Genomic DNA, 25,994 nt, shown 5'->3' with positions numbered 1-25,994 from the left:
CGCCTCTGTCCGCATCCATAGCAGCAGAAGCAGGAGTGGGTGGCTTCAAATGCAACTTGAGTGATGAGTAAGCAAACAGCTGCTGATAAACAGGTTGTCACAGGCTCATTGCTTGCTGATGAACAGCGCTTTTTAAAAATCAATACACAAGAAATAATCCACAGAAATAATGAACAGCCTGGATGGTCCATACAGGTTTGATCTGCTGCTTTCACAGCAGTGCTTAGGGAATGAAACAAAAAGAGAAGTTAGTAGTGGGGGACAGAAGAAAGATGGTTACAGAGAAAAGCAGAAAGTAGAGCCTGGTTGTACCTTTATGAGATTATAGCAGTATTCTAAAGTGATTTAGCAGTATTCCCAGCATTTACATTTCAGCAACAAATGTGAGCATATACACTGAATAAGTCATAATTCTGACTCAGAGGCTGAGTGCCATCTGGATTGAAATGCTTGCGCTCCATTTTCTGCGCACACACATGCTTACACAAAGCTGCAGTAAGTGGCCTTAATTCTCATCACTTCAGTTCCTTTGTTTCTAAAATAAAAGTTTTCACATGTAGCTTTTAAGCAAAGTATTAGCTAGTGTAAATGAAGACCACATAATTACTTTGATTCCAGCTGATGTTAGTGAGCCCCTTAGTAAAAGCATTGTGATGTGTGTCAGTTCCCATATGTTTTATGATGTTAAATGTCAGTCTGTAATATTTATTTTTAAACTCTACTTTGTATATCTCATTTCATTTGGCTTCCAGAAAGTAATAATATTCATCTTTGTGAATGTCATCACTTATCTTAATAAGTAATCCATTCTCTTCTTCATTTCCCCTCATACACTGTGTTTGCCATTTTCCTACTTTTCCACCTCTTTGGCCAGTGTCTTGATATGGTACCTAATCGACTTACTGGGGGAAAAAATAGTTTATGAATTTTTTATTTAAATTAATTTGCTGCTAATGAGTATGTTAGATGATTCTCGGCTTTGAGTGTTGTTTTTCTAACCATTAGCTGGATAAATCTAACATTTATGTTAGTGGGATTTTGTGAAGTAAGAGTCTTCAGTGTACCTAATTTGAATGTACATAATCTAACGTGAAGTAGCAGTTCTTTCCCATGACAGCTGATGTTCCTATTCACTCATTGGGATTTTGATGATCATTTTAGGGGTGATTTGATAAGTACTTGTTGACCTCCTTGTAACTGCATAGCAGAATTGCTTAGCAGATCAGGCTGCTGGTTTTAGCTATAATATCAAAGTTAGCAGCCTTGTAGGTGCTTTGATTGCTTGGCTTTTTGCAGAGTTCATTTGGTGATTTGGGAATTAAAATCAGGATTTTTGCAAGAAATCTTTGAGTGTAACCTAAACATTTCAGCAAAATGCAATTAGATCAACTCAGTAGGTGTTTACGGAGTGAAGGCAGAAGAATGTATTTGAAAAGCAGTGAAATGAGGGAGAAAATTCCTCTGTTAGTTCACCTCTTTGGCATTGGCAAAGAAACTGAGTCAGAAGGTCCTGCCAGCAAGCAGAGTGAGTTTATATTATACCTAATAAAATAAAAATGATCAGAAACCTGTGCAAGAGAGGGAAAGCCCATCAGCGCACTCAATGCCATATGAGAAAAAGAAGCAATGGTTGTTCTAATGGAAACCATAGGGAAAAAAGTAGAAATCAGAGGGTGTATGGACGTTGTCCTACAGTACACTAGAAGGTGAGAGCAAGCTGTACGGATGTGATTCAGAAGGCAGTAGGGCTCCCTTTGAAGTTAGGAAAATTTGCCAGACTTTGTACAAGGTCTGTTTAAATAAAGACTGTCTGCAAGACTGGATGTAATATTTGGTTATTAAATAAAGGGGCATCTGCTCTCATAAAAGCCACCCTGTTGGGTTTTTTTTGTGCGTGTTATTGGCTATTTTCCTACTTTGTGCAGGCTTTCTATAGAATAAGCTTATGGCAGCCTGACAAATGGAGTATTTATTGTGGCTAAAAGTACTGTAAACAAAACCAAAATAGCAAGTTTTATTGGCATTTATAATACATTACAATTTTTTAAATTGGCAGCGGTGTAGTGGAATTTAGTATTTTGGGACCCAAATGTTATCTGAAAACAGTGGACTTCATTTTCCAATTCTTTTTCTATTATGTACAGTACTGTTGTTCTATTTGTTGCTCACGCCCATGTGTTGTAGAAACAGATTCTAATAAGAAACATTTACAGACTCGGTTACTCGCTGATGTGCAGCTCCACGCAAATGCGTTCCTTGCATTTGTTCTCTTCTGTGTATAAAAAATAATAATTATTATTTGTCATTGAATTTGATGAAAATCATTGAGAGTGCTTCTCATATTGCCTTGTATGAGCAGGAGCTTATGGACCATCCATTGTAAGTGATTCAAGATAAAATCTCCAGCGTAACAAAAGAACCCCACCTTCTTTACTTGCATATAATGATTAAGTATATGTGTTTTATACAAAGACCTGACCCGGCAATCGTTCTTCAAAGAGAAATTCCTCTGAAGTCCAGAGGAATTTTGCTAAAAGAATTCATGATTCAATTCTGTTGGAATCAGAAGTAGTTTAGAACATGGTACCACCCCATGTAGGGTCCAGTCCCTTACAAGTCTCCACTGTCTTATTAATAAAAGTTAGAAGAGTTACTTTGTTTTCCCAGCTGAACTCCTCTTATTGTGAAGTCCTTCAGAGTCTGCTTGGAAAATAGATGTACAAACATCAGAAGGCAATGTAGTTTTTGTGTATGGAAGTTCTGCGGCCCTGGTAAATATCAAAGTAGCATGTGTGGATACGTCATTAAGAAGGAAGTTTTGATAGTAACATGGAGTTGTTAATTCATGCTAAGAATGCCAATAATTGGGTTAAATTTGGTTTTAAATGAAAAGTCTTTCTTCAACATAGCAAAATCTTAAGAAGCTGTCGATATTGTTTTAAATCAAGTTAACCAGTGTCAAACATCAGTTTGATGTTTCTGTAATTCCTAACTAGAAACATGAAAATTCATAAATCTTATCAGAGATACAGTATGAACGTTTAAGAGATATGAGAGAAGGGAAAGGGAAAACATTTCCTTACATTGCAGGGTGAGCTAAGAAATTTCAGTGTCAAAAAATGAAGTCCTCTCTGCCTGTTAAGCCTTCTGAAACACCCATAAGCCTTATTTATATTTAGGGACTGTGTAAGCAATCCTGCGCACTGAGCACACTGAGGACTTGCTCAGTGTTATTTGGTGGTTGTTTTTTTTGTTTGTTTCTTTTCACACAGACCAGATGAATTTGGAAATTTATAAGCAAGGGCTTCCTTGTTATGTTTGTGGGTTTTTTGTTGTGTTTTATTTTTTTTTTCATTGCTTTTTTTTTTTTCCTTAAAGCAAATATAAGAACGCATTTTCTTTTAAACAAAGTAATCTTTCCATTTTTGTGTGTGGGTGTGATATTGTTTTGAAAAAAAAAAGGTTTACTCTTGATTTTGTTGTGTATGTTTCCTTTAAAGACTCTATAGATGAATTAAGGAGTTTCTGGAATCAGTTACCAAGAAGTGAAATCTTAGTAAGTAAAATGAAAAACAATCCCGTCTTCTTCGGACTGTTAACATTCAGTTTTTGCATTTCACATAAAACACATAAATGAAGTTATCTCACAACAGAAGGAAAACTATCTTCCTAAAAGTTGAATCGGCCTTCACTGATCTCCAGCCTTTCTGAATTTGTTGATCTCTTGGCCTGGGGTCAGTGTCAGGATGCAGGTTGTCTGATATTTCCTAATTACTCTGCTTTGGAGTGGCGTATTAAACTTCTTGGGTATCACAAGGCAACAAAGTCACAACGCTGCTTATGCTTTTGTTATTTCTTTGGAAGGTCACCTTTGTCAACTCAAAAAAAGAGTATATCTCCCTGAAAACTTGATTTCTTCTGTCACCTTTAAATATATTTATGAAATCTGAAAGGAAATTGAGGGCTATTTTTCTCCTTCCCTGACCTTGTTTTGTGTATTTGACAGTATTGAATAATGTATGTATAACTGCATAATCAATTTTGCATCTGTGTTGATAGGCAATTTCATTTCTTAGTCTCCAGTTCAAAAGTTACTTCATCATGATAATGTACTCTTGTGTTGGTGTGCGTGCATGCATTTCTACTGACTGTGCTCCCAGGAGTGGTAAAGCAGTAACAGGAGGGTGTTGCTACTTCATATTTAGCTGAGCCGTTTTACTCATCTAACTTATGTAATCAGAGAGCTAGAAATATGAGTTAGAACCTGTTAGATAGTTTCTAAATTAGTAATTTCATAAAATTTATAAGAGATTTTTCCAGGGCTTCTAATTCAGCATCACCTCAAGGCAGGTGGAAGAACTTGTCCTTTGGATGACTTGTCTTCCCCTCCCCAAACCTCTTCAGGAAGGTTGAGAAGTAGTGTTATTTCTTTTCCTTAATGATGCCAACCAATTAAATCATTTAATATTTTTCATGTGTGAGAAGAAGTATAAGAAAAGCTCTCATGTCCTCCAAAAGGAGAAAGAACAGCAATGAGAATATATACAGATGTGTTTAGAGCACTTCTGTGCAACTGGAAAATTGGAAGTGTGCCCTCGTGCCCCTTTTGAAATAGGAAGAAACTACTGATGATGAGTGGGGAGTAGGTCGGTCATTCACTTAGGTAAGGCTGTGGAGGAGGGACTGAGTCTTAATTCTACTGGTGAGTCCAGTAGACAGAAGAGCAAGGTGGGCAAGTAGTCAGACATCTGGTTAACGATAATGTCTTTGTTGAAACTGAGAAAACACATATCTTTTTGAAACAAGTGACCTCATCAGTTGGAGGTTTGGATCATGTTTGCAGAGCCTGTGGAGGTGTGATGAAGTAAATCCTACTGGTTACCTGCAGCAAAGGGCAGTGTCGGATACACTGATGCTGTTCTACCACTGGTGTTTGTGACCGAGGTTGCAGCTGCAAAACCAAAATGATGTTTGAGTGTAAATCATTCCAAGGTTTTGGATATTTCCTTTTTAGTTTGTGTAATAAATATTAGATACAAATTCTTTGTAAGCAGATGCGATCCCCTTAGCTTCAGTGAAGCTTAGTAAGCTTCCATTGAGTTGACTTGGATTCTTGAATTGAACAGAGCAGAGAGTTTCCTGCTTTCTAGTTATTGCATGTATCCTCTTTCAAAACCAAGTGTGGACCAAAAAGTTTTTCAATATCGGAAATATTTTGATTTTCAGTATGGAATTTGGCTTTCATATTTTTAATTATATAGCAAGACTTTAATCGACTAACTAGATTTTAATTGCAGGCCTCCAAAGAAAACAACTTAACTTGCTCTTTTTCTCATTTAAGGTGGTTTCCCCTAGAGTCCAGACAAGGAAAAAGAACCAAAGACAGAGGAGAAATAAAGGTCAATATTCAGTTTATGAGGAATAACATGACAGCAAGTATGTTCGATTTGTCAATGAAGGACAAAACCAAATCCCCTTTTGCTAAACTGAAAGACAAAATGAAGGGTCGAAAAAATGATGGGACATTTTCAGATACATCATCTGCAATCATTCCAAGTACTCACATACCTGATGCAAACGTAGAGGTGTGTAGTGGTGAAGTACAAATGAAATCAAAACCAAAAAAACCTTTCCTTTTGGGACCCCAGAGGCTATCTTCAGCTCATTCGATGTCAGATTTAACAGGATCACACGTCTCCTCAGAAAAATTAAAAGCCAGCACAGGTGGCTACTCTCATCTTTTCAAGCGTCAGCTAGAATCTTTTGGTTCAGTTGATGAAGGAGGTAAGTGAAACTCATGCTACTCAATCATGAACGTTACAATTATAATTCCCCACTTCTAGAGCATACAGAAGTCTGTTTCATTATGAAGCAGTTATAAGGCCAAAAAAATAATGAATTATTGCTGGCCTATTTTGTCTCTTCCACTAGTTGGAAGTAACATAAATGCCATTAAGAGAGTAAGAATTAACTTACATTGATCATAATGTATTATAATTTTTAATTTTCCTCATGTCCTCATTTGGGGAGTGTGTTGTAATGAAACATTGCATTCAAGCCGAATTCAAGGCAAAATAATATAGTGTGAAGACTGTCTTTTTAAAAAGTTAAGAACTATCACCGAAGTTTTAAACCTAATTTATACAAGTGAGTGGAAGTGCTTTGCATCACTCAAAGTTTTTAGGCAATAGATTACTGTCACTTTCTGGAATGCCACACTAGCTACAGCTGTATTCCTTCTAGAACTTAGTTCTTATGCAGAAAATTAAAAAGAAAAAAAGGCTGTAGTTTATTCTTTAAACACATCAATATCATGAAGACAATGCCAGAGCTGTTGATATTTTAAACGTAGATTTGTTAGTCAAGGGTGCTTCAGGCTAAAACTCGCTTTCAGACCTTCTATACCAAAGCTAAAATGGTTTCTCTGTGTGTTATAAGCTATGCTGTAGCATCTCATTGATAATGTACTAATGGCAGATTGTTTGCAGGGAGTGTAAAATCTCCGCATAGGAGGACATTAAGTATTGATACTTCTAAAATGAACCAATTGGACAGCACAGCTGATGAAACTGCGCTGGAAGCACAAAATGACCCATTTACCAACGTGAGTGCTTCATTACCCCAAAAATTCGCTACACTGCCAAGACAGAAGAATCCATTTGAAGAAAGCCCAGCAACGTGGGATCAAAACATAAGTCTGTTTTCCAAACCTGTTGAAATCAAAAAGGAAATTAGAAAAGAGAAAAAAGAGAAAGTTAGTCTTTTTGAAAGAGTGACTGGCAAAAAAGATAGCAGGAGGTCAGATAAACTTAGCAATGGGGGATCAGAGAGCTCCACTGACTTGAAATCACCGAGTGCGTTTGGTGAAACTCATCAGGAGAGTTTTGATTATGAGTCAACTAATCCGTTCATGACAAGCTTCAAGCCTACAAGCATCTTGCCATCTTCAAGGTAGGTTTTGGCTGCATCTTGATTTGCTATCTTGAACATGTTATATAAATCAAAGTCTGAAGAGTTGAGGGGTGTAGTCTTTGTTTTCCAAACTATCAATAAGAATTTAACGATTTTTATTGTTGCTAAGTGACATTTATGAACCTTTAATGTTATTTAACCTTTTCATTCTATATTTTATTTAGAAGTTACATTTATATTAGTAAATGTATTATTACTGTGACTCTTGGGTTTGCATATGCGGAAAACCTTGTGTAATAGCTAGCAATGAACTACCTTCAGTCCAAGGCAAGGTTTTAAAGGGTGAAGTTTTAATTGTTAGAGTATGATGGAACAGAATAAATGAAAGGTTTGAGCAATGAAAGCAAATGCTTTGGAAAGAATGGGCGTAGATTCTATATATTGAAGCACAAGAACTAGAGACCATTCTGTTTCTAAATGAGAGCATCTGCCTGGCCCTTATCGTGCCTGGAATCATTTGCCTCACTGTAGCTTTCCTGAGTTCATGTGTATTCAAGGCCATATACCAGGCAGCAGTTTATATGCTAAACAAAATGACTTGAGTTACAGGAATTAATAAGAAACTTTGATGAAAATTATTTATTTTAATCTTTGTTTGCTTATCAGCAATTTACGCGTTTTCCTTAAATTAACACACACACACACACACACACACACACACACATATATATATATAGACACATATATACACACAGACACAACATATCACTTCACCTTTGGCTTTTGTTTACTAGGTAGACTATATACATAGAGGTATATGCACACACTACATATTCTGTAACCAGTGTTCATGATCAATCAGGTGATTATTCATTTACATTCCTAAATATTTTTTGTACATTAATGTCAGAAATTAATTGACAGATCAATCTTACTGTATCCCAGCTTCTTTTTATTCATAGGTTACAATATATACACTTCTGTTTAAAACTTCAAATCACTTTCTCAACTAAACTAATCTTGGTTGTGGATTTAGTAAACTGATATGGACCAACTGTAGAAAAGATTAGTTGTCTACAAGCTCGTACAGACTTCAGTGACTCATCTTCTTATTGCCTCCTACAAGTCAAGCCAATTCTACTGTCTTAAATAAAGTATTTACAGCCAGAGTCTTAGAATATTATTTATTTAATAAAGGATTTCTCTAGATTAAAGTGAGGTTAGGATGTAGCTTGCTTTGTCAGAAGTTAAACTTTCATTTAAATAATCTCCTTTAAGCAGAACTAATTTAAATAACAATTAAAATTACATAGCATTTAATATTTTTTTAAATGAAAAAATGTGTTCGGGCAGATGCTAGATATCAGTAGTGAAATCTTTTGAAGTTCTTGAATGCAACAGATCTTGATAAATATAAATCTTAAACAACAATCACGATGGACATGTTTTTTCTTTGTTTTGTAATTAAAAAGCTCATCACAGTGCCCATTCAGAAGGGTTCTGGTCTTTCGTTCCCTCTTCTTGTGTGAGTCTCTTTTACTAGTTCTTGACTTTTATGTAAACATAACTACTTGTCTTATCAAAAGTTTTTGCTATTCCAAAAAGCCAACAGTAGAAAACATTATGACCATTTTTATAAGTCAGCTACTCTAGAATAGTATATATCATGCAATAATTTATGTTATGAGCTTTTATATCCCCCCACTATTATGGTCAATGAGCATCTTTAGAAGAAAAGAAAAAAAGTTCACTTTCTTTTGTATGTATCTTGAACAATTTCTTTTGAAGCAGAAACTAATTCAAAATGTGCATATTTAATAAGTTTATAGTTTAAGTTTACCTTTTATCTGCAGAGGATTTGTTGAATAGGATCCACTTTTAATTTTTGGAGTTAGTAATACTGTGAGGAAAGAAGTGTATAAAGCTGTGAGCACAAAATAAATGAGGGTGAGTAACAAATTCAGCATGCAGGAAGCACACACAGGGAATTTGGATTCTGTGTTTCTGTTTATTTACCCAGCATGCTATTAAGCTTTTTGATGGGTACTATCTTGCAAGTAAAACAGGCAGCACGTTTTAGTGAGGTGTGTCCAAAATCAGTGGTCTGGGGTGGATGAGGAGTTTGCTTTGCAGTTCATCTCCCAGTTATCCCCCTATGTAGCTATGCCTTGCTGTGATTGATGGAATGGTCATGGATCCCTGTCTGATGAAATGGAACAGGAAGATGTGTGGTTAGGCCATAGGGCCAAGCTGAGGCTAGTAGTACAAACTGGAGGAAGAAAACAAGAAAATTCCATACACTCCCAAAAGACCTCTTCATCCCCAAACCCACAAACCACTAAACCAACCAGTCCAGGTCAGTAATACGTATAAATAGATTAATTAAAAGTCTTTTAATATATATTTATACCTCAGGTCAGCCACAGGAGACTTGTTTGGATTTTTTTTTTTCCTCTATCAGCTAGTTAATGAGATCTCCCAGGGTTTATACAACCTCATGCTGTAATCCAGTCGTTAAGAACTGTCACTACGTGTTTACCTTAAATTGAAGGAGGTCTCAGATTGGAGACACCTCTGTACCTCTTGTCTTTCTTTTTTGTTCTCATTTAGTTTCAATGATTCTTCTCTACCGGATCCTTTTGTCCTTTCTTTGCATTCTTGTCTCCCTGCATAGCTGGGATCTTATAACCTATGGACCGACCTTACCTGTCTTTGTAATAATAAACATTTCAGCAGTCACCTCTTTTAATCAACATGTTGATAGTCAGCATCATTATTAGATGCTCCTTCTGCTACTTGTATCATTTCTAGATTTGTTTTCCTTTTTAATTATTATTTTTATCAAGGTCAGTTTGGTTAACTGCTTTAGGACACCTGATGTTTGACTTTGCCTAGCTAATATTCTCTTTAGAGCAAGGTGACACATTTTAGGTTAGGAATCAGTGGATGTAGGCATGCATTCCTTTCTGCATAATGGCTGTGGTAGAGGGACAGATTGGGTGTTTGGTGGGCAGCAGCATCTCCAATCACTGTAATTAGATTTGCTAGGAGTCAAAGCTCCCAGCTTTCTTGTGGGAGACAATTCTTCCAGTCTTCACATGCAGAAGAAAGCAGACTGTCAAATGGTTGTAAACAGGTAAAAGGATGAGGTTGTGTTTTAATGCACAGGTAAGAAACCCCAGTTCTTTCCAAGATGGGAAGAAAATATATGGATTCTTCTGTTGCTGGCTGCATGGTCATGCATGTCTTGATCCTGATATCTCTATACAGTGAATAACACTGTAAAGCAGCTTTTCAGCAAGTTTGTTGGGTCTTGGGTCTTGCCTCAAGTCCATCTGAGTTGGTTGGATAGTCTTGATTGAGCAACAATTATGTTCAGAGCTGCAGCTCATAACATCACTGACTGCAGGCTGGGGGAGCTTCCCAGCAGAGCTTAACATTATCTTTAAACACATTCACGAACAATTAATTTTATTGTCTTGGCTTTCAAGTGGTTAATTTGCAGTCAGTAGCCACGTGGATTTTGTATTGAACACAGTTACAGAAATTGACAGTGATCCTTGCAAACAAAGATTTGTTTTATTTGCAATGACCGAACCTTATGCATCGTTTCTCAGAAATTGTTTATGTTTAGGAAAATACACTACAGTAGGCTAATAAACTGATGTGAAAATTTCTCAATTTACACCACTTGACAAGTGCTAAGAGAAAAGCATCTTTAATTTTAATGTGTTATTAGGACCTTTTTAGAGAGATTGGACAAGTTATTAACAAGGTCCACTGAGACAGGAGACGGGTAATTAACAAGACCTACAGAAAGGGAGTTTAGGTAATTAACAAGATCTTAGGCACTGGACACAGGGAAACAAATAATCCAATATTTAAAGCTGACAGGTTGTTACTAGTCTGATCAAATTCCAGATCTGGGAATCTGGATTGATAGGTGTGAGCTATCTACAAAGCATTATATGTAGTGTGTCTCTGTGTGTCTTATATATATGCATGTGTGCAAGAGTAAAGATAAATTGTTAGTACAATAGCCTGAACATCAAAGATAAATGTCTGCTAAATAGTGTTGGTGTTGCTTGTTACGTATGATGGACGTGGTTACTGGACACAACTCCATTGGAATGAACCCCAGCAGTGGCTCTAATGGCTGTGCAGTCCCTCAGCTGCACAAAGTAGTCACCCTTTCCCAGAGCACAATGCACGTCACTACTTCTGGGTTCTTTTTGTATACCCTATTTAGTAATGTTGATCTCTAGCAAATTCATTGCTGTGCTTGCTAGAGCAGTGAAGTCTGTTCTGACACTTGGGCACATATTTCTCTTATTAAAATAATAACTACATCAGGTGAACTACACTCTTTTCAGAATTTTGTTTTATCTTTTCAAGATTAGAAGCTTTTGTTTTTAAGTTCACCACTGGAATTGGACTTCCCATGTTTCTAGTCATTTGTGACCATTGCTAGATAGAATTTTGATGGATTATGGCAGCTCATTAATTATTACTTAGACTATTAGTATTTATTAATTTATTAAAGCAAATATAATACTGGTATATGAGAGGAAACAGGAATCTACAAAACAAAGAGGTTGGGTTGAAGCAGTTGATTCCTGGAGAGAGCTCATTGAAATACCTAGTATTTCCACAATTAGTATTATTAGTACTTACTATTATTTTCCTGCTGACTTCACCACCAATCATTTCTTATTAGATTCTAAGTCTGTTTCAGGAATGCTGTTGTAGAAGTTCTTCCTGCTGAATAACAAGACATTTTTAACCTTTAATTTTCTGTTGGTGCACATTAGGCTGTGTGAAATCTTTCTTGAATGGCTTTGAGGCATATCATCTGTCACAATGGGGAGTGTGCTGCTGGTTCTGTTTGCTTTAAAAATAATACTGAATAGTTAGATCCATTTTCTTTATTAGTAAATGCAGAAGCAAGTTAAAACTGAGGGTTTTTTTTGTTGTTGTTTGTTTAAGGGGATTTTTAGTTTGTTCTGTTTCTTTTTAGGACCTAAGAATTAGTGCAATTTCTTTAAGCATTCAAAGTCACTTACTTAATTTTCAATGCACAGTTGTACTTCAGGTTCATTGTTGTTTTTGGTTGGCTCACACATCTCTATAAGTAGAGTCTTCTTGTGGAGGTGCTGGCACAGCCTTTACTGTAGAGGATTCTTAGTGGTCTCCCGAGGACAAATAATTCATCATTTCTTTAGGCGTAGCACAGCTGCCTAATAAAAGCAGAAATATTCAGATGCTTTACAATGCTAACTTTTATGTGAAACTGTTTTTGTTTATGAACGTTGTTGAACATGAACGTTCTGTTGAGCGCACTGTGTAGATCACTTTTGGATCTAGATGCCTCATAATGAGTGAACTTACATGAGTAATGCACCCAGCAGTCTGTAAGTACAAGTTCCATTATTGAAAGATACTTAAATATTTGCAAGCAGAGGTCTGGCCATCTGATAGAGCTCACAAATGCAGCCCTGCACACCTCCAGGTCCCTGGTCTGTCTTTGGTAACCTTAGAACCAGCTGCCAGCCTGCTGTGGGTCCCAATTCATGATGTTCAAAATGAGGTTATTTACATGTGTACACAGATTAGGGATCCAACATGCCATTTTATATCTGCTTCTCAGTTTCCTCACAGATTCGTGAATGACTGCATCGTGACAGTTGTGCTTTTATATCATCTTTAATTTATTTAATGCATCAGAAAAAAAAAAACCAAAAAAACAACAACACAGAAAAGCACTTTTGAGATACATGTCATTTCAGGCCAAACAATCCAGTCTCAAAGTGCTTAGGATGTATTGTTTAGGTACTGTCATCTTGTGTTGCTGCTAGTCTTAGAAACAGTTTATTTGCTGCATACAGTGAGGAATGTTCAGCATTTCAAGTTTGCTTCGCTTCTGCTTTCTTCAGCTCTCATTCAGCGTCCACTTCTGTTTCCGTGCATGAGAAGGCAGAGTGATACCACATTTGAGCATGAAGAATACTGCCTTCTAACGCCTGGCTGCTTAATATGATAGAACAGATGAAAACCAGTATATAAAAAATTAGATTGTTTATTGATAAGCATGTTAATGGATTTAATTATTCCCGTAACAGAAAGCATTGGCTTTATGTGTGATGTTGGTCTGGGCAGAGATTTTTTTACCATTGCTAGCCATTGTAAAATTAGTACAATTCTTCCTAACAAGCTTATGTGACTTTTTTTGTTTGTTTTTTTTGTTAAGTTTCAAGTTTTCTGTCTGATCACTTCTGCACTTATGGTGGTCTTACTGCACTACATTTGAGGTGTCCTGGAAGTGCAGGTTGACCAGGATTTATGGGACTTCTTCACGGAGCCTGCTGCTATCAGGAAGGCTCCAGAGTGCAGCAGTCTGCTCATGAACAGGTCGTTTCCAAAGGACTGTGTATAAAGAATGTGTATAGATTGGGATCAAATGGCTCGCAATAAAAGTGTATCTTACATTCAAAGTTTGGGGTTTTTAGTGCAGTTAACTCTTGGCATGGGACGTCATAGTAATATTAAGAAAATGGAGTGATAGCAACACAAAATGATATTCTCTTTGTGTCCTCGTGGGGCTGTGCAAACTCCAGAAGGCCTTGGAACACATCTTGACAGCAGGACAATTTATGTAGTGAAGTGTCTTAAGTGATGTTCCCCAGAATCTGATTGGGAAATAAATGGTAATGTGCTTGCTCAGCTGCCAGACATGACAGTCATTCCTTCTCAGAGTATAAAGTGATGTCTGCATTGCCAGACACAGCAGGCTAATAATATTCTTTGGAAAACTAAGTATCTGAGTTTCATTAACTGTATGCGATTTTATTCATTTCTTTTGTTTTTCTATTACTTTGGTAATAACTTAAACTGCATCCTAATATTTCAGATTTCTGGTGTGTGTTGTGATAAACCAAAGAAAGATTCATAAGCAATATAATAAGAATTGTAAGTGCAAAGACCAAGAAGTAAGAAGGGGAAGAATTTTTAGACTCTGATAGAAAATCATGGTACAGCTTTACTAATTACCTGTACAGAGATGTTCTGTAGTAGTCATGAAGTAATCATCCAAAACACTGTGCAGAATCAGTTATAGTATGTTTGTCCCCAGTATCATTTTATACTAGTTGTATTTCTTATTTCTTTTTTTCCCCTGACAATGTGGTAGCAGGTTTGAAATCCAAGCTAGTAAACCCCAGAAATTATAACAAGCTTTTGCTGTTCAGTAAAAAAATGTTAAGAAACAGTTGTAATAATAATAATAAAAGGACAGGATTTAGTTTGGTAAAAATATCTGATATGAAGGAACTCTTAAGGAAGATAATTGGATTCCCAGTTGAGTGAAATGGGGGCATGACTAACTTCTGTGCTGGACCAGGTAAGTCTATTTTACCTCTGGTTGCTAGAGGGGATTCAGAAGCTGAGTGGCTCTCGTGTTCAACCAGCTTATAATCTCAGTGCAACTTGTTTCTGCATCCTCACGCTTGCTGATGTGATTTACCTCCTTGTATTAGTTCCTGAATTTCTTGAAGGTGCTCAGAGTGAATGAAAGTTTATTAGCTGTAAGAGGAAATCCACGGTCTGTCTGATGTGGGACCTGGGACATGACCTAGAGGTACATGAGAGTGCTAATGGGCAGCAGTGGGGGAGGAAGGTTTCCCAACCTGTCTGGATTAGCAGAGGAGATAGAAGGAGACTGGATTCCTTGAGTAGGTTAAGGAAACAAGAGTAAGGTAGATGAGCTCCTCTCAGTGAGCAGGAAGAGGAGTGGACAAGCCAGTTTGTGTAGGTTGGCTGATATAGTCAATGTGCAGGCATGAGGGTCAGATGTAACACCTGGAAGTTACAGAGTATTAATGAGGATTCATGAGCCAGAGAAACCCAGTTGGACTTCAGTTCTCAGGGGCAGTTGGCAGAAAGTTTGTTTGTTAGGAAAGAAACATCTTTTCACTTGTACACTGAGCAAGTTTAGTGTGGGCATAATTGAGAAACAGTAATTACAAAATCCTGCCATGCCAGATTTTTACAGTCACTTTTACAGTGAACTGCTCTCTAAAAACAAAAAGATATTTATTTTTTTTTCTCAAGCTGTGAACATATTTTTATGCTTCCATAGCAAAAGATTCTTGCCAATTTATCAAGCCCTGGGGAAAAAACAGAGACAGGCCTATAACTAGGCTATGTGCTGGGATTGTTACACAGTTAAAATAAAAGACATGATTTCATATAGTTGCTTAAATTGATAAATTCAGAATGCTCTTACGGAGTCAACAGCTGCTGGAAGAACTGTAGAATCATAGAATTACACAGGTTGGAAAAGACCTTAAAGATCATCAAGGTCAACTGCAGCCTAACCATGCTACCCTAACAGCCCTCCACTAAATCACCTCCCTAAGCACCACGTTTGTGCAGTTCATGTTCTGTAACGCTAGAGGTGTGTTTTCTGTAATCTCTAAGTAATCAAATGATCAAGTCAAGCAATAACATCAGGGATGTAACGTTGTGTTGAAATTTAAATTGGAAAAAAAGAAAACAAACCCTACTATCATTAATTTCAATACACAGTATCTGCAACTCCTCCAACTGCATGCATTCATAATTTTACAGTATGCTCTTTCAAGGCATTACAGGGCTCTTGGACAGTGAGTTATGGGTGCAGCTGGGAGAGTCTGCAACAGCTCATGTTCACCTCGGGCTGGAGGAGCTGGCAGGAAACCCTGCAAGGCTCGGTGGGGCTGCGGAGCTCCCACGTTGGTTGGTTGGACAGGCTGACTTAAACATGCTGCATGCAATCCCAGCACCTGTTTCTTCCTGCCTCACTGAGAAGCAGTATATTTCTTCATATCTCTCTAAAATATGAGTATTCGTAGGGTTGGGGTTTTATTGGTGAATATTCTGTTTAATAAGTTTTTTTGTTGTTGGTTTTTTTAGCATTATTTTTTTTTTTTTGTAAGGATATTCAGATTACTTCATGTGAAACACACAGATGTGCTCTTTTGTAATTGCACTCGTAGTGTTACAGAAGTGACTGCTGAGTTTTTAGATGAAAATAAAAGATTAATCCATATTGCCAGTGATTTATATTTCTAATTTTGAAGCATAACTTTTCATAGGCAGAACTGTTCCTTTTAAGCAGCTGCTGTGTAAGGGAGTCCCAGAACTTATTGCACAGAAAGTCATTCAGCGCAATGAAAGATTTTGCTTTTTTAACCTTTCAGAAGCTCACTCAGTTGAGCAGTCAGGCTGTATTATTCCATATCTTGTCTAACATGAGGAAACAGTCCCAAAAGAAAGATATCCCAAATTAACGCCACACTTCATTAAATAGAGACATTCTTGGTTTTCACCAAGCTAATTTGATCCAGTTCAGTTAACTCTTTTTTTTTTTTTTTTTTCCCTGGGATCACAAAAGGCAGCCATGAATGAAGCAAGTTCATCATGTGTTTGACACATCAGTGTGAAACTAAAATGCAGACCATGAGGGAGGGTTCCTGCCTTTTTGCTTTTTAGACAATACCCGATGAATGCAGCCCATCATTCAAAACTATTCTCCAGCAAACTCCAGGCAGAGTGCTTCAGATCGCTGTTACAAACAGGTACAATGGGGGTTAGCCAGACCTCGATTCTCCAGACGCCTTTTTACTTCTAGTTCTGACTGTAATCCAATCTTCCTCTAATATCTTCAGTCTAGCAGATGGTTCTCTAAACTACTATATATGAGGGAAAGACTTTGAAATGAAATAAAAGGACATAGTAAAACATCGGTTTGTATGCTGTGTCTCTTCCATTTTTATGCCATGAAATATATGGCTTATAATTTCAGATATCAAAGAGTGATGGGCACAAGACACGTGCTTTTTACTTCAAGCTACCTTTAAAATTAAAAGTGTACAATTTGTACTTTCCAAATTATTTTTTCAACCATAGATTGCAGGGGTTTTTTTTGTTTGTTTTTGTTTTTTTTGTTTTTTACTAATTTGTCTTTATTCACGTATCAGCTTGTTGACTGTGGAATTAAACATTAGTTTTAGGCCATTGAGACTCCCTAGCCTGAAAAATAGGAAAGAAATGAACTTCTGATTGCCTGTCATAGCATTTGCAGGAGCTTGTTACCAGTTTGGGTGCAGCCAGACACAGAGATGTGTTTTCTTGAAGCTCTGTCAACAGATGCCACCCTTGACAGCCAATACATGCAACCTGAGTACATGGTAGGTTTTGTGGTGTGAAAGTATGATGCCTACTATGGTGCTACCGAGGAATTACTATTAGTGAGTCATACCCAAATTCTGAGCACACTTTCTCTAAGACTCAGTTTTCTCTCAAAACTTGCTATAGCAAATATGTGAGCCATGGCAGCATTGCTAGGGATAGACCAATCTGTAATATCTTTGCAGTGCTTACTGTGAACGTATATTAGAATGATATCAAAAATTGTGAATAGAGAATATATGAAAGTTTGTATGAATTTCAAGTGTTGTCCTAGTTATTCTAAGTTTGACAAGTCAAGAAAATAAATGGTAATAATTGCCTTGTGCAGCCAGTACTCTGCGTTCAGTAGTAATTTCTAGTAGAAGTTTTGGCCAAATAAGTGTGCACAGTTGATGTTAGTTTGTTTTTCCTCCACAGTTTTAACGTGAATCCTTCTGGCACTGAGGACCTCAGGAAAACAATGGTAAGTTGTGGAGTGTTATGAAAAGCTGTCAGCAAATACCAACTAGCTGGTGCCCAATACAATATGAGCTACTATTCTTTTTTAATTTCTTATAAGGAAATGCTTGTTGCTTGTTTGTTTTGTCCCTGGAGGTGTTCAAGGCCAGACTGGATGAAGCCAGGTCTAGTTTTAGATACGGAGGTTGGCAGCCCTGCCTGTGGCAGAAGGGTTGGAGCTTGATGATCGTAGAGGGTCCCTTACAACCCAAGCCAGTCTATGAGTCTATGATTTTTGTCTTGCCTTCTATCGCCTATTGCCTTCCGGAAAATCTAATTGGAAAATAAGAAAACTGAAATGAACTTGGAAATAAAGAAGAGTTTTATGCTTAATGTGTAAAATATTTGGATAACCTCTAGTATTACAATGTAGAAAAGAAAGGGAAAATTAGATCTGTACAGGGAGAGCAATAAGAAACACTGGGGTATGATGGATAGCTCTAGAGAAATGCAGTCAGGTGAGAGCCTTGCACTAGGCGGGTTCCATTAGCCATCATAGCAGGTGTTTCCTTTCACCAGGCTCTGAGACTGGAGGACCATTTTTAGCTGGTTCATCCAAATGAAAGTAATGAGCTGATACGTGGTGAGATTCATAACAAAAATAATAAATGAGCAGCCTTGCAGGAAACACTTAAAATAGAAATTAATACTAAAAGTTATTATTCAGAATACTCTTTTACTGTCGGAGTAGCTAAAAATGTGTACTAGGAAGAAAAGACAAAACAAACTCCACAGATGGTCTGTGCAGCGTCTTTGGAAGAAAAATGTGGTCTTGCTCAAATTTATTCTGTGAATAGATCAAATCTTTAAAAGTGGGTTTGTTTTCAATCTTTACAATATATAGAAAACAAGTTTCACAGGGAAATATGACTTTGTACTATTTGCTTTTGGCTGGTTTATGTAAATGTCCTTTAATGATATTTGATGTTTTTATAAACACCCAAGATTTTTTTAATGCAAGTAACTGGTGGGAGATGTCAGCGTATATGAATGCTGCCTTTGATCAGATAGTAAACTGAATTCTACCAGGCGGTTACTTAATCTCTGACAAAACACATCAAAAACAAAAATTGATTTAACTTTGCAGCTATTGTCTGTAAAGTGGCCGTAATTACAGTTTCTATGTGCTTGCAAATGTGCTACTGGAAATCGTGTAATTTATTGCTGGTAAAAGCGCCGTTATGATTCTTTTTAAGAAATAATACATGAATTGTTTTATTTAAAGGATTTAAAGGTGATAAAAGAAATCCTTGATGATTTTTCTTTCGGAACAGCAGCTATTCTAAATGTCAGCCGCAGGATTATGAGGTGGTGCTCATTTAATACAAAATAAAATTAAGAGAAGAAACTACATCACAACCATAGTTTTGAATGAAACCATTTGAATATATATATTTTTAAATATTCCAGATTGCTTTCTGAGGTGTTTGAGGTAATTTATTATTGGGTTCTGCTGTAATAACCCTCACCAATTTATTGCATTTCTTCCTTGCGCATCGCATTGAGTAATTATGTTTGTGTGTCTCCTGCTCTGGTGCCAACACCTGTCTCTGACAGCACTGCTTAAGTGGGAGCAGTAGCCAGTTGAAAGGGCAGCGCGAGCTCTTTAAGGCCTAATTAAGAACTGAAAGGAGGATGAAGTAAGGAGGACAAAAGATGTGAAAGGAGTTTAGATTATATCCCCAGAGTAGAATTCCTCATTAGAACAATATGGAGACAATCAGAGATTGCCAGGCCATCGCTTTGATTTCTCTTCCTCCATCTCCTCTGGTTGTCAGTCTGCGCCCCAATAGGATCTTACAGCTGAGACAGCAAGCCCATTATTTGCAACACATTGTTCACTACTTTCCTACAAGATTAATGTTTTATATTATATTTTTTGTGTCTTAATTTCATTAAGGGTATAGGTATTTAAGTACCATTTACTCAAACAAGACACTTATAATCCCTCCTACCTTTAACAGTATCTATTTCTAAACACAAAAAGCATTGTAGAATTTTCCTGTGTGTTTAATTTGATAAGCAACTCACATAGAAGATCTGTCGAGAGCATATGTATGGCAAAACATCTTTAAAGCATATGTATTGTACACAGTTTTCCAGTAAACTTTATATAATGATTGAAAACAACATTGCGTATTCCTCTTCCTTTGCCAAATCAGAAAATTAAGCAAACTCTGTATTTTTGTACATTGAAGTTTTAATTTATTTTCCAATGTGTAAGAAACACCCTAAACCCTTAGTTCTTTGAAGATAAAATTTAGCTTCCTTCTTATGAAAGGTGATGTGCTAAAAATAGGATGACCACAAAGTGAAGTTATTTTCTCTTCTCTACTTTTTGGAAATCAATTAGTAACCAATTTATGGGTTTCATCAAGGTAGACATTTTTGTAAAATGGGACTTACTGATCATGTAAAATGCTGTAACTTGATATTAGAAGTTCAAAATAGTAAATACACCTACGTAAATGTGCTATTAATATCTCAAATGCAGTGAAAAATCCTTAAAAGCACCTAATTTGAAGAGCTGCTATTAAAATCTAATTGATGAAGAGTGGCTGATTGATCTGTGGTACTTCAGCCTGTTTGCAGTGCACCATCTTTTCTTACTAGGCTTAACTGAAAACTCTGTGCACCTGCATATGTTAATGATTTGACGTGCCAATGTGTCAGTATGGAGCCGTATGGGAAGAAACGATCTTTTTCTCAATTATAAATTGCCAAATGTATCATTATCTGGTTACTGAAGATCTCAGCTCTATCTCTTGACATAGAATAGGACATTGTAGTGTTTTGGTTCGTGTGTTGACCTTTCTTACAGGGACCACTTTGCCCATCTTTGCTAATAACTGTATTCAGTATCATCAGAAATTGATAGCAAAACACTGCTGTTTCCTCTGCTGCTTATTTCTGAGCCCTTCTTGCTTTGAAGGCAGCCATGCAGAAAGGTGTTCTAGCAGTTCGCATTTCTGCCTTAAGCACTCTGGGCTTCTTCACCTGAAATGTAAAATTGGAAATTGTAATGTATATTTCAGAGGCCAAGGCCTGGCAAGCTGCTGGCGACTAAAAATAGAATATGAAAGACAGATGAGGGCTGATGTCATTTAAAGCTAAGTAAATGTTTTGCTGTAATATTCTCTAAAGATGAGAACTCAGGAAAGTTTACGGTAGGGCTGGAATTCTCAGGGCTCTTTTTCTGCTGTAATTAACGTTACCTTATATTGGGTTTCCCAAATGGACCCGCTAACAATTTGTTGGGGTTACTGCTCAGGTGTTCACAAACTGTGTGCACATCTTCCTGAGAACAGCCTTTTTTTCCCTGATGTGTTAGTGTGGGAAACATTTCAAACTGGGCAACGTATCGCCAGCTGTTTGCTCCAGGAGGGATATTACAGGGAAAAGCTCTACAGTAAAAGGAGGAGGAATATAAGAAAAATGTCCTATGTCAGAGGTTTACATGAGAAATGTATTAAAAGCAACCTGTCAACTTCTTTACTTCAGAAAACTATTTAATTAAGTCTGATGATTTTTGTTTTGTTTTCTTGTAGGATGGAAATCCTTTTGACACCACTGCAGGATACCGGAACCTCACCTACGAAGAGGTTTTGCAGGAGCTGCTGAAACATAAAGAGCAGCTTAAGAAGAAGGACACCCATATTCGTGAACTTGAGGATTACATTGATAATCTTCTTGTCCGAGTGATGGAAGAAACACCCAGTATTCTCAGAGTGCCATATGAACCTTCTCGAAAAGCCGGCAAATTCTCCAAAAGTTAAAATGGTGACACTGGGTGGTACTTTCTGCTGAATACATTCGTGGAAGGAAATAACATTTCAACATTTTGACTTCTTTTCATTCCTTTTTGTTCTAAAAAATTCCAAGCATTGGAAGGATGGGACTATGGCGTAGCTTTTTGTGTTGTTATTATTTGTTTTTATTAACTCCAAACACTAGCAGGTACTGCCAAAATGGTACTTCATTGGATTAGCTGAATAACTTTATTTTTCCTTTTTGAGAACAACTTTAGCTGCAGCATCTTTACTGTAGAGTAAATAACACACATGAATGCAGTGTCTGTGTGCACACTGTCCATGCCTTGTCAGCTGGGGTACCCTGTGCTGTTTTGAATGTTTTCTCGACTGATTAATATTATGCAAATATGTCAATTCTGGTATTAAGACATGCCAATTAAGGCCACTGTTTTCAAGCCAGTGTAGAACGCTTAACTAAATCTAAATGTGGCTTCTTGCAATGGAATGCAGTTTGTTTTACATGTAGTAGAGGAAAACAGTGATGCGCAATCTTTGTAGAGTAAATGCTATACTGTATACAGTATGCTTTTGTATGGCAATGTGAAAAATACCATGCCATTTCACTAATGGCACATGTGGGAATGAGTTAATTTACACTTAAATGCAGGTTTTTTGTGTATAATGATTGAACTTTGGTGGCGAGCTCATTACGTGGGATTATTTTGCAGATCTTTTTGTATGAAGTTATTGCATGCTTTTTTTATATGTTGAAGTACTTTGAACAGTGTTAATAGAGTCAGAAGTAGGATGGGAGAAAAATTGGAATAAGGTAAGAATACTTTGTTCAGTCAAGGTCTGTACAGTAAAAATACAGGAAAAATGAACAGACTGACTTAAAAAGATGATAATTCTGAGAATACAGAACTGACTCAATTTAAGATTGAGTTTAAAATGATGTGTCTCTTAAGTTTATTTAAACTTATGAGAACAAAATATAAGCCTTTAGAAATAGGCTGTGTTGCTGAAACATGACTGGGGTACCTTAGGTTTAATTTTATTTAAACTTTTTAAAAAGGTGTGTATTCGTTAAAAGTACTTTACAAGTGGGTTCTCCTTGAGGCAGATGTAAGAATGTAGCGAATGTCTTCCTGATCAGTTAATAACTGTAAGATGACAGATGGAAAGGATATCTGTTATTCACTAAATTGGCTAAATATGGTGGTGAATTTATTAAGGGAAAATAGGAGAAGAATCCTTACAATATTAACGTAGGTAGGTTTTAATTTCCTTCATAAGAGCCTCAGTTGGATTTTCTATTGCTGTGAAACGGTAAGTATTTAAAAGGAAAAAAAAAAAAAGGTACAGAGAATATTTTAGATTTGGATTTTCTTTTCTTCCCCCCTCCCCCCCCCCCCCCCCCATGCTGTAAAAAATCTATATTTTTGTTTTGAAAGCTGCAAAGATTACTAATATCTTAAATAACTACTGTCTGGTAGAGATGAAAAGGATCCACTGTCTGAGTACTTTGGACAATTTCTCAGTTCTCATTTCTTTTTTTTCTTTATTCTTTTCTCCTCCTTTTCACATTCATCCTTTTAATTTTCTCCCATTTTTAGGAGTTATCTCCCATCCCCCCACAGTTAAAATTTATGCAGCTTGAGCATTCTCAGCACTGTATTGGGATCCACCAGTGCGAGTCATTTTGCCTGGATGACGCCTCAGCAATTCCAGTCATCCCTCCCTAATTGTAGTGTTCTCCATTTGGTCATTCGCAACAAAGGAACAGGCCCACTTCATCAAGTGATTTCTCTATTGATAGATGAAAGATTCATCAAGTTCTGTACCTTTTAAACCACATGAATGTCTTTTTGACCCACTTACGGTCTTCATGACTGTAAATTTGCTGTAATATATTCGTAGTGCCAAAGTTTATATACGAAGTCATGGTACGTTTACTGTTGGAACTTAGGTTTTGCACTCAGTTAGATTTTAATTTCCTAATTACACCAAGATGTATTTCAGTTACTCAGTATTTCCATGCAAGTTCTTGAACATTTTTTCAGCCTTTGGCTAAGGCAAGTGGCTTTCTCATATTGTTAATGGGGGAGAGTTGTGCAATTGTTTTGAATTCAACAGTCATTTTCAAACTAACTGGTACACATGAGACAATGTGTAGTATCCGTGATGATTAAACCATACACACCAGAGGGGTTTAACAAGCAAATAGACTCCAATGACTTTTCACTTTCGAGCCAACTTATTATTATTAAAATGACACTCTACTATATTTAGCACCTCTGAAATCACTCCTTTTAGAATGTAAATGTAGAATATCAAACTGCATAATTGACTAAAAGCAGATCATTTGACATATTTGCATACAAAGAACGATAAGCAGATTAAAGGTAGCGAAAAGATCAATTTTTGTGCATTAGTGGAGAAATTTAGTGAAGCTTTGAATGTACTATCTTGTCTTTATCTGATCTGTGAGTGAATAAACGCACCTTTTGTTTCCAACAGTTTATCAAGGAAGAGAGAAGAACAACATGCAATTTAGGAAAAGGTAAAGTTACAGGAATTTCAACTCTATATTTTTATATGGAGTTCTTATGGCTGAAGATATGAGCTCCTCTGGGGCAGTTGTGGAACAATTGCACACCTGTCATTTTCTGTTTAAAATGAAAATCTTACCTTTTTTTTCTATATTTTTGAGACTATTTTTGAAATGCATCTTCATCCCACCTGTATTCGATGGAGCATGCAGCTTTCACATGAAAACATTTCATACAGAGTGATTTATTTGCTGAAAACAAAGTAAGTTCTGTTTCTCCTGTGGGACAAAATTGTGCGTTCTCTGACAGATCACTTAAAAATTATAATCACTTGCCACTTGCAATTAGTCTTTCTTGCCCTCTGAAATGATTAGAATTTGGGGCACATTGTTTTGGTGTCTTCTGTCAAAAATAAGTACGAAAGTTCATCCGTGCGCACCCTGTACTTGGAAATTCTCCTTTGACACATCTCTGCTCGTAGCAACGTACTTCCCTTACTTCAGAGAACAAATATCAAGGCGGTATTTTAGTTTTGTAAGCAACGTTAACTTTCTGCCATTCATGAAGGATGTTTAATATTTATATACGTTACCTCGTGCTGCTGTATTTTATGTTTAGCTTGGTTTTCCACCTACTAATGAATGTAGCATTCTCCCTAGATTATACATAGCTACATTTATTGCTGTTGGCTCCCTATCAAGAACTATTTGTAACTTTCCAGCTGTGAAAATGTTGCCTTGCATTTAGAAAGGCTTCATGATGTGGGGACCTAATGAAACTCAGGCTCATTAGGTAATAGTCTGCATTTCTTCCTCTAGAAGATGCCCTTTCTTAGATGCGTCTAAAAACAACTGTTGTCTTAATATGTTTACTGCTGCACTGGAGGCTTATTTACACTTCCAGCTTTAAAGAAAAAAATATTAAGAATGTAAAGTAAGCTTTTTTGCTGTTTATGTATCCATTACTATTGCTGATATGATAGAGGTGTTAGCTCTGTGATTTTAAAATGGTGATATTTGAAGCATGTTGCCTAACTTCCTCTCTTTGAAGTCCGTGATGAAGGATAGTAGTGCTGCTGCATTCATGATACTAGATGTAAGGCTCTGTCAGCACTTTTAGTTTGAAATGCTATTTTCAGGAATTTGTAACTTCTAAATCTGCGTATGGGCACTGGAAGTATTTAATATGCAATAGGTAGCACTTTAATCTGTTTATGAAGGGTTTTGAGATTTGTTTCTGTTGGAAAAAGTCATGATTTCCTACGGCATAGGGAGCATTTACTTTGCCTTTCACAATTTGTTCATCAGAGCAGCCACTGTATATTACAAGTGATAGAGCCATTCCTATTCATCTTATAAGCTTCCAGGTGTCTTGTATTATGATATGCTGTAAAAAACAAGCTGAAGATCCAGGTTGTATAAGAAGTCTGTAAAAGATATGAACATTACTTCTACCTTAAGGGTTAATTTTGTCTTGTGCAACCAATGGTACTTTGTCTACATTTAATAATGGTACAGAATCACAGCTGTATGCACATGTGAGAACTGTAAACCTAGGATGCATGAAAAACCTTTATTTTTGTTTCATTATTGCAACTTCAGCGCCTTTAATTTGATTACAGTGTTATCTCGGTATATTTTAATTTCTGCCCATTAAAACAATATTGCATGTCTAACACTAATAAAGCACCACAATGCACTACCACAGTATTGTTTGAATTGTGATATTAATCCGTGTTTGCAAGAAATGGAACATCTAAGTTCCACATCCATACATGTAAGAACTTGGCTTTTGGGAGTCTCAGCCTTAGACAATGCTGTTCCCTTAAGGGTGGTTCTAACTGAATGACAAATACAGGGCGGTCAACAAAGGAAGCCTCCAAATCTCTTCAGCAGTTGTTGGGATAACATGCTCAGGAGGAAAATTCTAGGTGTCAATGAGTGAGTCCCGTGAGGAGGCTTGAATTTTGGTTGGATGAAGTTCCTTTCCTTGTACTGGCAGCGTGGCAGAGTCCTTTGTAATATTACTATGGGCTTGACAGAAGGCTTAGAAA

The 25,994-nt window shown here is 36.8% G+C and overlaps 1 protein-coding gene across 6 annotated transcripts in view; it reads left to right on the top strand.

The window, feature by feature from the left end:
* Window positions 1–25,647, top strand: part of RAB11FIP2 (RAB11 family interacting protein 2) — a 31,647-nt gene extending 6,000 nt beyond the window's left edge. Inside the window, exons 2-7 of one of the 6 annotated variants that reach the window (XM_015867452.3) lie at window positions 5,342–5,784; window positions 6,489–6,951; window positions 16,441–16,526; window positions 17,024–17,138; window positions 17,557–17,602; window positions 21,186–25,647. In XM_015867452.3, the coding sequence (XP_015722938.2) occupies window positions 5,342–5,784; window positions 6,489–6,951; window positions 16,441–16,526; window positions 17,024–17,138; window positions 17,557–17,602; window positions 21,186–21,413 (1,381 nt within the window). In that variant the 3' untranslated portion in view covers window positions 21,414–25,647. Of the gene's footprint in view, window positions 1–5,341; window positions 5,785–6,488; window positions 6,952–16,342; window positions 16,527–16,955; window positions 16,985–17,023; window positions 17,139–17,556; window positions 17,603–21,185 lie in introns of those variants that run through there. The other 5 variants (XR_014948963.1, XM_085555311.1, XM_085555313.1 and 2 more) reach the window with 5 other exon arrangements.
* The last annotated feature ends 347 nt before the right edge of the window (window positions 25,648–25,994 follow it).

Source organism: Coturnix japonica, chromosome 8 (genome assembly GCF_054131305.1).
Source record: "Coturnix japonica strain WE chromosome 8, WE-NBRP24, whole genome shotgun sequence".
Lineage (NCBI taxonomy): Eukaryota > Metazoa > Chordata > Aves > Galliformes > Phasianidae > Coturnix > Coturnix japonica.
This window is presented reverse-complemented; position numbering and strand designations above follow the sequence as displayed.